We start from the raw sequence: 13,388 nt of genomic DNA on the forward strand, positions 1-13,388 counted from the left end.
AGTAATAATAAATTGTGGAGATGCATGTGATGAAAAGAAATGGAACCTTAATTGCCACTGTAATTTTATTTCTTATTTTTATTACTAATTTTTGCTCTAAAATCTGTCACTGTAGCTATTTCTTATTTTTATTAAAAAATGTTTAGACATCCTTTTAGGTAGTACATACATTATTCCTGTAGCATTCTGTAAACTGGAAATATCGCAAGCATTTAAAAAAGTCTGGGATCCCACGACTCAGCTCACCGCAACCTTTACATCCCTGGGCTTTGAACCCTGGTTCATCTGAACCCTAGTCACTTCTTTTTTTTTGAGACCATCTTGCTCTGTCGCCCAGGCTGGAGTGCAGTGGTGCGATCTTGGCTCATTGCAACCTCCGCCTCCTGAGTTCAAGCAATTCTCCTGCCTCAGCCTCCCGAGTAGCTGGGACTATAGGCGTGCACCACCATGCCCGGCTAATTTTTGTATTTTTAGTAGAGATAGGGTTTCATCATGTTGGCCAGGATGGTCTCGATCTCCTGACCCCGTGATCCTCCCCCAGCCCCCCTGACCTCCCAAAGTGCTGGGATTACAGGCATGAGCCAAAGCGCCCGGCTAATTTTTCTTTTTTTTTGTATTTTTAGTAGAGATGGGGTTTCACCGTGTTAGGCAGGATGGTCTCAATCTCCTGACCTCGTGATCCGCCCGTTTCGGCCTCCCATAGTGCTGGGATTACAGGCATGAACCACCGTGCCTGGCCAACCCTGGTAACTTTTAACAAGGAAGGGATGAGAGATGCAGAGGTTTGATATTTAAGGTTTCAGGATAAAATAGTAAGTCTTATGCAATGACCCCAGTCAGGTACATGTACAAGGACAGGAGAATCAATGTCATTCTCCATATAAGACCCAGAGTGTTTTGGACATTATTCCCATGGGAACAGCTCTCGAGGAAGATCTGCCATCTTCTCTTGGAACAGTTTATCAAAGGCTTCAGCTTGGGCCACTGTGAGGTGATTTTTCCAATCCCCAGATATACCTGGAAACATGAAGCAGAAACTCAGGTCAGATCACACATCTCCTTGGCCTGTCCCCACCAGGCACCTGACATGGACATTGTAGCTAACATAGCAGAATGGCCGATGGTTCGTGGTGGGCCTTTATCCTGCCTGGTCACATAGTTATTCACCTAGCTGGAAACAATTTCCTATCTTCTCCTCTCTCCCATCCATCCTGTGTGCAATTCCTCAGCAATGTATATCATCTGATATGTCCAGAATGGAGTCACGTCTCACCACCTCTATTTCTACCACATTGACTCAAGCCAACATCATTTTTCACCTGGATTATTAGAGTACACTTGTAACTGGTCTCTGCTTTTTTTTTTTTTTGTGGAGACAGAGTCTTGCTGTACCCCCAGGCTGGAGTGCAGTAGCGCGATCTCGGCTCACTGCAACCTCCGCCTCCCAGGTTCAAGCGGTTCTCGTGCCTCAGCCTCCCGAATAGCGGGGATTATAGGTGCCTGCCACCACGCCTGGCTAATTTTTGTATTTTTAGTAGAGATGGGGTTTTGCCATGTTGGCCATGCTGGTCTCGAACTCCTGACCTCAGGTGATCCGCCCGCCTCAGCCTCCCAAAATGCTGGGATTACAGGCGTGAGCCACCACGCCCGGCCCGGTCTCTGCTTTCATAAGTTCTCTTTCATAAGTTAGTCTCAGCATGGCAGCCCTCGTGATCCCGGATCATGCCACTTCTCTGCTCAGATTCTCTGAGGACTCTCGGTTTCACTCAAGTACAAGTGCTGGAGGCGCTTACAGGGCTCCAGGTGATCCAGCTCCTGTGGCTTCTCTGAGCTCATCCCCTAAAACTACCCTCTCCATCACTCTACTCACACGGGGACTTCTGATTCTGCCTCAAACGTGGCAGGCATCCCCGCTCCTCAGACTATTGGCGTCCCACGCTCCTTCTCCTTGGAACGCTGCTGTCTCAGATTGGCCCATGACTTGCCTATTTGCCTCTTTCAAGTCTCTGTTCCAGTTCGAGTTTCTCAGCGAGGTTCTCTCTCACCACCCAATTTAGAGGTCACTCCCTATCCTTGCTGTATTTTACCTCATAACACATATCACGTAGGACAGGTTCTGTGTATTTTCCTTGTGTGGTGTATGTGTATGGTATGTATCCCTAATGTAGATAAGTTGTACAAAGTCTCAACATTTACTTTTTTTGTTTTTTTGAGATGGAGTCTTGCTGTGTCACCCAGGCAGAGGTACGGTGCTGTAATCTCGGCTCACTGCAACCTCTGCCTCCTGGGTTCAAGCGATTCTCATGTCTCAGCCCCCCTCCAAGTAGCTGGGACTGCAGGTGTGCGCCACCACACACGGCTAATTTTTGTATTTTTAGTAGAGACAGAGTTTCACCATGTTGCCCACGTTGGTCTCGAACTCCTGAGCTCAGGTGGTCCGCTTGCCTTGGTCTCTCAAAGTGCTGTGATTACAGGCGTGAGCCACCGTACCTGGCCAACATTTACTTTTACGATTGCCCAAGACTCTGGGTCTTTTGAAGGATTTAATTCTTTTCTTCCACGGAAGGCCGTCCCAGATGTATTAGAACTGTAGGATTTTGGAAAAATGGATTCTTTTTTTTGAGCCGGAGTTTCACTCTTGTTGCCCAGGCTGGAGTGCAAATGGCAGGATCTCGGCTCACTGCAACTTCCTCCTCCCAGGTTCAAGTGATTCTCCTGCCTCAGCCTCCTGAGTAGCTGGGATTACAGGCACCCACCACCACGCTCGGCTAATTTTCTGTATTTTTAGTAGAGATGGGGTTTCTCCATGTTAGCAAGGCTGGTCTCGAACTCTTGACCTCAGGTGATCCACCTGCCTTGGCCTCCCAAAGTGCTGGGATTACAGGTGTGAGCCACCGCGCCTGGACCTGGAAAAATGGATTCTTTCACCCCATGCAATTGACATTTCTGTTCATCTTGGCACCTTACACCGTGTGATAGCAAAGTCTCTCTTCTCTCCCTTTTCCAGGTGAGGCATTCCTTCGCACATTTCTTCATCCAGGACAGATCTCTCTCTTTTTTTTTTTTTTTTTTTTTTTTGAGACGGAGTCTTGCTCTGTCGCCCAGGCTGGAGTGCAGTGGCACGATCTCGGCTCACTGCAAGCTCCGCCTCCCGGGTTCATGCCATTCTCCTGCCTCAGCCTCCCGAGTAGCTGGGACCACAGGCGCCGGCCACCACGCCCGGCTAATTTTTTGTATTATTAGTACAGACGGGGTTTCACCGTGTTAGCCAGGATGGTCTCGATCTCCTGACCTCGTGATCCGCCTGCCTCGGCCTCCCAAAGTGCTGGGATTACAGGCGTGAGCCATCGTGCCTGGCCCATCCAGGACAGATCTCTATGCTAACTCACCAGTGGGACAGCCGCACTGGCCATCCCCAACCCTGTCCTTGTCCTCGTTTCTCAGGTGAATCGCAGCTTGTAGGTCTAGCAAGCGTTGCTAGTTAACCTGCTCACTGTTTGTAGAATGGATAATGCTCGTATCACATTCTGAGGAAAGAGAATCTGAATGACCTCACGTAAGTCCGATAACCTCCCAGGCGGAACCAATTTTTCCCACGTGCCTACAGCCCACATCAGTACCACAAGAAGAGGCTCCCTGATGAGGCCACGGGAGAAGTGTTCTGGGTGATGAGCAGTTAAAGCTGATAAATTGGCTGGGCACCATGGCTCATGCCTGTAATCCTAGCACTTTGGGAGGCCCAGGCGGGTGGATCACAAGGTCAGGAGATCGAGACCAGCCTAGCTAAGATGATGAAACCCCGTCTTTACTAAAGATACAAAAATTAGCTGGGCATGGTGGCGTGTGCCTGGAATCCCAGCTACTCGGGAGGCTGAGGCAGAAGAATCGCTTGAATCCTGGAGGCGGATGTTACAGTGAGCTGAGATCGCACCACTGCACTCCAGCCTGGGCGACAGAGCAAGACTCCATCTGGGAAAAAAAAAAAAAAAAAAAGCACTCTTTCATCTCAACTGTTAGCGCCCAGTTGTGACCATAGGCATGCGTGCTGTGTATTCTGGTATATTTGGAAACCAAAGGATTTTCTTTTACCTTTTCTCAGAAGTTGTGCTTTGTCCACTACATAATCAACACTTAGGAGGGAATAATTGGACATCTTGTTTTCTTTCATGCTCTGAAAGGAGCTGTTCTTGAGAATTAAGTTCAGTTCTTCAGGTTCTAACGTCTTTCCCAGGAATTGACAGATCTTCTCTACGGTTCTTCTTGTGTCCTAAAAAAGAAAAATCAAGAGAGAGGATACAAAAGAGAAAGACAAGGCTGGGCGCGGTGGTTCATGCCTGTAATCCCAGCACTCTGGGAGGCTGAGGCGGTTGGATCACTTGAGATCAGGAGTTCGAGACTAGCCTGGCCAACATGGTGAAACCCAATCTCTACTAAAAATACAAAAATTAGCAGGGCGTGGTGGTGGGCGCCGGTAATGCCAGCTACTTGGGAGGATGGGGGAGGAGAGTTGCTTGAACCCAGGAGGTGGAGGGTGCAGTTAGCTGAGATCACGCCACTGCACTCCAGCCTGGTGAGGGAGTGAGACCTTGTCAAAAAAAACAAAACAAAACAAAAAAAAAGACAATAGAAACAAGTAAGATGAGAAGGAGGGAACTGCAGAATGAGGAGGAGGAGGAAGAAGAGAGGAACAACATGCAGATGTGAGAAGAGATTGAGTTGAATGCAATTAGGAGAAAGAAAGAAAAAAAGGTAAAGAAGAGAGGGCATGAAGTATGTAAAAGATGCAAGGATGGGTTGGGTGCCGTGGCTCCTGCCTGTAATTCCAGCACTTTGGGAGGCTAAGGCAGGCCGATCACTTGAGTCCGGGAGTTTTAGACCAGCCCGGGCAATATAGTGAGATCCTGTCTCTACAAAAAATACAAAAATTAACGCTTGGTTATCAGCAGCACCATAGGTCTCGCCCAGAGAAATTTTTACATACACCAGTGCTAGCAGGAGACACCACACTCTGCCTCAATGCATGGAATATGCTCCTTATTTTTATTTTTAGAGCCGGAGTCTTGCTCTGCTGCCCCAGGCTGGAGTGCAGTGGTGCGATCATAGCTCACTGCAGCCTCGAATTAATGGGCTCAAGTAATTCCTCTGGCCTTGGCTTCCCGAGTAGCTGGAGTTAAAAGTGTGCACCCCCATATCTGGCTAATTTTTTTTTTCTTTTGTAGACTGGAGTCTTGCTGTTTTGTAGACTGGAATCTTGCTGGTCTCAAACTCCTGGCCTCAAGTGATTCTCCCACCTTGGCCTTCCAAAGTGCTGGGATTACAAGTGTGAGCCACTGCACCCGGTGCCAAAAAAGCTCCCTAGATTTTTTTTTTTTTTTTTGAGACAGAGTCGTGCTCTGTCGCCCAGGCTAGAGTGCAGTGGCACGATCTCGGCATATCGGCCCACTGCAAACTCTACCTCCCAGGTTCAAGTGATTCTCCTGCCTCAGCCTCCCGAGTAGCTGGGATTACAGGCGCTCACCACTGCACCCGGCTAATTTTTGTATTTGTAGTAGAGATGGGGTTTTATCATCTTGTCCAGGCTGGCCTTGAATCCTGACCTTGTGATCCACCCACCTCGGCCTCCCAAAGTGCTGGGATTACAGGCGTGAGCCAGCGTGCCTGGCTTAGATGTTTTAAGATAAAATAAAGAGCATGAAGCTTGGGCAAGGGTCAACCGGAAACAGGGCAATGAAGACCAGGGAGTTAAGCCCATGCTTTGTGATTCTTCACCAGGCTCCACTTTAACTGAGAGGGTGGAATGAAGACACAGCGGGATGGAGGGAATTTAAGGAAAGTAAGGATGGTGGTGAGAGGGTGTGCACTGACTCTAAAAATGATGGGATTACCTGTTTCAGCTCCTCATAACTCAGTAACAGGAAGTTTTTCTCCTCTCTCATGGGCATCCAGCCATGAATGTGGTCAAACCATGACCCATATACCACTGCATGGGGTGGCAGAAAAAGTGATAGGTTACAAATTTTGTGAGAGCAGGCATCCAATCTATTATGTTCACTCCCCCACCGGCTTGTTAATGTATGATTGACAAATAAAACTTGAATGAAACTTGGTCAAAGGGGACCAACAAATGGTATATATTTACAGTATATAACAGATGTTTTGATATATGCATACACTGTGGAATGACAGTGTATTAGTCAGTTTTCACACTGCTATGAAGAACTGCCCAAGACTGGGTAATTCACAAAGGAAAGCGGTCTAATTGACTCATAGTTCAGCGTGGCTGGGGGAACCTCAGGAAAGTTACAATCATGGAGGAAGGGGAAGCAAGGCAACTTCCTCACAAGGTGGCAGGAGGGAGAAGTGAGCGCCAGCAGGGGAAATGCCAGACACTTATAATACCATCAGATCTCAAATGTGGCACATATACACCATGGAATACTATGCAGCCATAAAAAAGGATGAGTTCATGTCCTTTGTAGGGACATGGATGAAGCTGGAAACCATCATTCTGAGCAAACTATCACAAGGACAGAAAACCAAACACCGCATGTTCTCACTCATAGGTGGGAACTGAACAATGAGAACACTTGGACACAGGGTGGGGAACATCACACACCGGGCCCTGTCATGGGGTGGGGAGAGGGGGGAGGGATAGCATTAGGAGATATACCTAATGTAAATGACGAGTTAATGGGTGCAGCACACCAACACGGCACATGTATACATATGTAACAAACCTGCACGTTGTGCACATGTACCCTAGAACTTAAAGTATAATAATAAAAAAAAATTAAAAAAAAAACCTAGGCCGGACACGGTGGCTCACGCCTGTAATCCCAGCACTTTGGGAGGCCGAGGCGGGTGGATCACGAGGTCAGGAGATCGAGACCATCCTGGCTAACACAGTGAAACCCTGTCTCTACTAAAAATATAGAAAAATTAGCCGGGCGTGGTGGTGGAAGCATGTAGTCCCAGCTACTCGGGAGGCTGAGGCAGGAGAATGGCGTGAACCTGGGAGGCGGAGCTTGCAGTGAGCTGAGATCGCACCACTGCACTCCAGACTGGGTGACAGAGCAAGACTCTGTCTCAAAAAAAAAAAAACAAAAAACCTAAAGCTCTAATAAATAAATAAATAAATAAAACCATCAGATCTCGTGAAAACTCACTCACTGTCATGAGAACAGCATGGGGGAAACCACTGCTATGATCCAGTCACTTCCCACCAGGTCCCTCCTATAACATGTGAGGATTATGGGGATTACAATTCGAGATGAGATTTGGGTGGGGACACAAAGCCTAACCATGTCAGACAGAATCAAGCTAATTAACATATTCATTTCCTCATATACTTGCCATTTTTTGTCAGGGCGGTGAGAACATTTAAGATGGTCTCCCTTAGCAATTGTCAAGTATGGAATACATTATTATTATTATTATTATTATTATTATTATTATTATTGACACAGAGTCTCACTCTGTCACCCAGGCTGTAGTGCCATGGAGCGATCTCGGCTCGCTGCAACCTCTGCCTCCTAGATTCAAGAGATTCTCCTGCCTTAGCCTTCCAAGTAGCTGAGACTACAGGCACATGCCACCACACTCGGCTAATTTTTTGTACTTTTAGTAGAGATGGGGCTTTGCCATGTTGGCCAGGCTGGTCTTGAACTCCTGACCTCAGGTGATCTGCCTGCCTCGGGCTCCCAAAGTCCTGAGACCAGAATGAAGATATTAATCAAGATGGTAGGATTTAATTAATAATTAGAGATAGGAAAGTGGTGAGGGGCCTAGGGGAGTGGGATGGGAAAAGAGGATGCTTATGAAATATTAGACTCATGCTAACCTTTGTGTGAAGGTTGGAGTAAGATAAACCACATGCAGTTTAGGCCGTGGAAGAAAGATGTTCAAATTTTTTTTTTCGAGATGGAGTTTTGATTTTGTTGCCCAGGCTGGGGTGCAGTGGCATGATCTTGGCTCACTGCCACCTCTGCCTCCCGGGTTCAAGCGATTCTCGTGGCTCAGCCTCCTGAGTAGCTGGGATTACAGGCACCCACCACCACGCCCGGCTAATTTTTTGTATTTTTAGTAGAGATAGTTTCATTATGTTGGCCAGGCTGGTCTCGAACTCCTGATCTCAGGTGATCCACCTGCCTTGGCCTCCCAAAGTGCTGGGATTGCAGGCATGAGCCACCATGGCCGGCTAATTTTTTGTATTTTTAGTAGAGACGGGGTTTCATTATGTTGGCTAGGTTGGTCTCGAACTCCTGACTTCAGGTGATCTACCCGCCTCGGCCTCCCAAAGTGTTGGGATTACAGGTGTGAGCCACCGCGCCTGGCCAGAAAGGTGTTCAAATTTGAGCGTACTGAATTAGAGGCATTGGTGGCTCTCTCTAATGGAGGTATCTGTACCTGGTGTATTGCTGAGAGACACATCACAGCTGAGATAGAGGCTCAGAGGGTTTTGAGATCAATTGCAAAATGGAAAGTACTGAAAAAGCCCAGAAATTCTGCATAACTAAATGTATAGTGATCCTAGAGTCATGCAAACAGTTCTGAGACAGATAGAAACAGAATATTAAGAGGGTTTTGGAAAGAAGCATCAGAAAAAAATGGCATAAGGTCAGGATTGTGTTATCCCAGAAGCCAGTGAAAAGCTAACTTCCAGAAATCTACACATTAGGAGAGTAGAGGAGAATATGTTTCCTGTGCTAGTATTGGAGGCTCTAGAGACTTAGAAAATAGCTAGGATGGTTTATCATGGGGCAAGCCGAGGCGCCGGCTAGGGTTCTGCTGCTATGCGGGAGAGTAAGTGAACTTAGCAGGTTTGGCCTCCAGGGGTGGTGGAGCCTTTCAACCCATGGGTTGGTGAGACGTAAAGATGTGAGGCTGGGTGTCAAATGAGGTCCGATAGAAGACTCCAAGCACCCCCATATTTTGCAAAACACTCACCAGTTCCTTGACAAAACCATTCAAAATATTGTTCCCATGACTTTGGTTTCTTAATAAACTTCATGTGATTCCAGAAAAAATAACCAGACACCAAAACATCTCTGGGATTTCTCATGAGATAAATCACCTTAAATGGAAAAATGGGAGAATGAAAAATCAATACAGTCAATCCTCACTCTTTTTGATCTTCACAAAAATGGAGAAAAAGCCAATTCTTGGATAATGCCTAATAGTATCAATGAATTCTTTAAACAAATTACTTACTGCATTCACTAATCAAATTTAACGTGCCTATGAAGTAGTCACTGCACTGGGAATATATCAACGGAAGAAGGAAGCATCGTTCCTTCCCTCTGGGATATTACAGTCTGCTCACAATGGGAAGAACATGGAAGGTTTCCAAAGGTGAGTGATGTATATTTGTGTACTGTGGTTTAAAGATCATTAATAGGAAAATGAATTCATAAGTTAAGCTACATTCATAGATATATAGCAATATTATCCATATACAACGCCCAAGATCATGGATACATTTCAGAGACATTACTTTGTCCTTTGGGCCAGGCATGGTGGCTCAGGCCTGTAATCCCAGTACTTTGGGAGGCCGAATCACTCAAGGTCAGGAGTTCGAGACCAGCCTGGCCAACATAGTGAAACCCTGTGTCTCCTAAAAATACAAAAATTAGCCAGGCATGGTGGCGCACACCTCTAGTCCCAACTACTCAGGAGGCTGAAGCAAGAGAATCACTTGAACCTGGGGAGGTGGAGGTTGCAGCGAGCCGAGATCGCACCAATGCACTCCAGCCTGGGTGACAGAATGAGACTCTGTCTCAAAAATAATAATAATGATAATAATTCACACACCAATAAACACCTTCCAGGAAAGTATGATTCTAGAAGCAGTCTGAGCCATGCGAGGTCCTGGATATGCCTTGTCCCTCTCGTGATCACCCCTCAGCCCCATGGGAGATGCATAAGGCTGCTGATACCAACACATATTTACACACAGTAAGATGAAGTGGGTACAGAGCCCAGTCATGGCACCGGGGCAGTCACCCTGGATACAGACATTGATTGATGAACATGCTGCTTCCCATAGGAACACCTCTGCGTCTTTTATGTGGCAGGAAGCATTTGCTGAATTCAGATTGGCTAATTAATTTTTAGGGCAACCAAAGGCGGTTATCTAGTATATAATATGGCTATACATTCTGATTGGGCTTAGAACATGGTTTTCTAAGATTCTGGCTTATTGTTTCACCCTATCCCTGGTTTAAATCTGGCTGGGGTCATCTGTGGAATGGTCTATACCCTTGAACTCAAGGACAGTTCTGGGAGCAGCCACAAAGGTGTCACCTAATACGGAATCTCAAGTCTCAATAACACAGACCTGTTGAAGGAGAATGCATTTCAGCAAGATCTCCAGATGACTTATACGCACATCAGTGTTTGAAAGGCATTGATCAAACACGTCTTAACCATTATGCACTGACCTTGGCCTTGGAACTGAAGAAAGACTTGGGGAATAACTGGATGGGGAGGTGGGATGAGAAGAAACGTGGACCCTCCTTTTCACTGAGTGCTTTATACCCAATCTCACTCTCTACCCAGGGTGATCGCTCCCAGATGGGCACAGATTGGATCCACTTGGGATCCCCCTTGGAGTGAATCAGGCAGAGAATCTCAGCCAACCAGTTTGTTCCTGGAAAAAGAAGGAAAAAAATATAAAATGTACCATCTCAGCCAGACACGGTGGCTCACGCCTATAATCCCAGCACTTTGGGAGGCCGAGGCAGGTGATCATGAGGTCAGGGGTCCAAGACTAGCCTGGCCAAGATGGTGAAACCCCGTCTCTACTAAAAATACAAAAATTAGCCAGGTGTGGTGGCGGGTGCCTATAATCCCAGCTACTTGGGAGGCTGAGGCATAGAATTGCTTGAACCTGGGAGGCGGAGGTTGCAGTGAGCTGAGATCGTGCCACTGCACTCCAGCCTGGGCAACAGAGTGAGACTCAGTCTCAAAAAGAAAAAAACAACAACAAAGTACCATCTCAACCTTAATTAATTAATTAATTAATTTATTTATTTTGAGACAGAGTCTTGCTCTGTCGCCCAGGCTGGAGTGCAGTGGCGTGATCTCGACTCACTGCAAGCTCTGCCTTCCGGGTTCATGCCATTCTCCTGCCTCAGCCTCCCAAGTAGCTGGGACTACAGGCGCCCACCACCATGCCCGGCTGATTTTTTTTTTTTTTAATATTTTTAGTAGAGACGGGGTTTCACCGTGTTAGCCAGGATGGTCTCGATCTCCTGACCTCATGATCTGCCTGCCTCGGCCTCCCAAAGTGCTGGGATTACAGGCGTGAGCCACTGCGCCCGGCCTTTTTTTTTTCTTTTTTTTTAGTGATGAGATCTCCCTCTGTAGCCCAGGCTAGAGTGCAGTGGTGCAATTATAGCCCACTGCAGCCTTGAACTCTGGGGCTCAAGTGATCCTCGTACTTCGGCCTCCTGCTTCAGCCTCCCAAGTGTCTGAGACCTCAGGCATGTGCTATCGTACTGGGCTAATTTTTTAAAAAAATTTTATTGTAGAGACCAGGCCTTGCTATGTTGCCCAGGCTGGTCTTGAACTCTTGACCTCAAGCGATCTGCCTATCTTGCCCTCCCAAAGCACTGGGATTGCAGGCGTGAGCCACTGCAGCCAGCTCTCAACCACTTTTTTTTTTTTTTTTTGAGACAGAGTCTTGCTCTGTCGCCCAGGCTGGAGTGCAGTGGCATGATTTTGGCTCACTGCCACCTCCATCTCCTGGGTTCAAGTGATTGTCTTGGTCAGCCTCCCGAGTAGCTAGAACTACAGACGTGCGCCACAGCGCCTGGCTAATTTTTGTATTTTTAGTAGAGACGGGGTTTTGCCATGTTGGCCAGGCTGGTCTCGAACTCTTGACCTCAGGCAATCCACCTGCCTTGACCTCCTAAAGTGCTGGGATTACAGGTATGAGCCACCATGCCCAGCCTGTCAACCACTTTTACAGTTTTGTAGTGTTAAGTGTTAAGTATATTCCCAGTGCTGCTCAACCAATCTCCAGAGGATTTTTGTGTTGCAAAACCGAAACTCTATGCAGAGCCAGCACCAACTCCCCATTTACCCTTCTCTTCAGCCCCTGGCAGCCACCACTGTACTTTCTGTTTCTATGCACTTGATGACTCTAGGTACCTTATGTAGGTGGAATCACACAGTATTTGTATTTTTGTGACTGGCTTATTTCATTTAGCATGATGTCCTTGATGTTTATAGCTGTTGTATCATGCATCAGAATTTTCTTCCTTCTCAAGGATGAGTAACATTCCATTATATCTATATACCACATTTTGCTTATTCACTCACCTGTCAGTGGATATCTGGGTTGCTTCCATCTTTTGGCTATTTGTTGAAATCCCTCTTATTACGTTCCCATTGCTCTTGGCCTCTCAGGGCCATGCCACTTCCAATGTCTTCAGCCTCAATCCTCACCCCATCTGCAGTGCTCTTACCACCCTCCGCCCACAGACCCGCTCCCAGAGACATGTGATCCTCATCTTTCAACCCCTTGAGATTGCCTGGCTCTTTTGTGGTTCCTGGCCATTGCCCTGATGATTCTCCCATCTGAAAATAACCCTCCCCACCAAGTAATTTCATACTCATTCTTTCCATTTCCATTTCAATGCTATTCCTTCTTTCAGGACATCACTGGTCATCCTCAGCCATCCTCCCTCCCACTGCCACCAAACACCTGAATTTGCCTTGGGATTCACTCCTGTGGATTTTCCTAATACCTTAGATTGCCCCTCTGAACACTTATCCTACTGTGTAATTTCCTGACTAAATCCTTTTCTCTGATTGTCAATGGTATAGGGCATTCCTCTCTTCCCCTTAAAGCATTGTACACTGTCTGACATAAAGGAAGAACTCCAATCATGCACTGAATGGACAGGAACACAACCACAGCCTTTCTCAGTTCGCGATTCTGCCTCCTTACCTGATTTGGGGTAAGTCAATATTATTACATCTTCATCCGTTATCACGAACTCATCACGTACTTTTCTTAAGGTTTCGGATCTGAAACCCATAGTAGGGAAAGCTATGCCTTCAAACCATAAGAAATCATCCGACATGATGATGACCTCTTCCTGCGTGGTGTTAGGGTTTCAACTGTAGCCACCGCTGGAGGCTGTGGCAGCTACCAGCAGATCAGCTTTTACAGCAAGGATAAAACGATCTTTAACCTTGTCCCAGCATGTCACATGTTTGTTGTAAAGTTTACTTGCTGATAAAGAGAGGTATAATGTGACCCATACTCAAAAGATTGAAGATATTGAGCAATCATGAACTTATCTAGAGACCATTTTAGGGGTCATCTGAGCTTGCGTTCATGAGAGTGAACTGCAAGATCAAATAACAAACACGAGGAC

At 46.7% G+C, this 13,388-nt stretch overlaps 1 protein-coding gene across 1 annotated transcript; it reads right to left on the minus strand.

Annotated features, from left to right (window-relative positions):
• Window positions 1-775: 775 nt before the first annotated feature.
• Window positions 776-13,173, minus strand: SULT2A1 (sulfotransferase family 2A member 1). Its single transcript, XM_030796993.1, has 6 exons — window positions 12,956-13,173; window positions 10,440-10,648; window positions 8,947-9,073; window positions 5,886-5,980; window positions 4,090-4,267; window positions 776-1,017 (listed from the first exon to the last, which is right to left on the minus strand). Exons 1-6 carry the CDS (start codon window positions 13,089-13,091, stop codon window positions 905-907), a joined length of 858 nt encoding a protein of 285 aa, XP_030652853.1. The 5' UTR covers window positions 13,092-13,173; the 3' UTR covers window positions 776-904.
• Window positions 13,174-13,388: the final 215 nt, after the last annotated feature.

Source organism: Nomascus leucogenys, chromosome 17 (assembly GCF_006542625.1).
Source record: "Nomascus leucogenys isolate Asia chromosome 17, Asia_NLE_v1, whole genome shotgun sequence".
Taxonomy (NCBI): Eukaryota; Metazoa; Chordata; class Mammalia; order Primates; family Hylobatidae; genus Nomascus; species Nomascus leucogenys.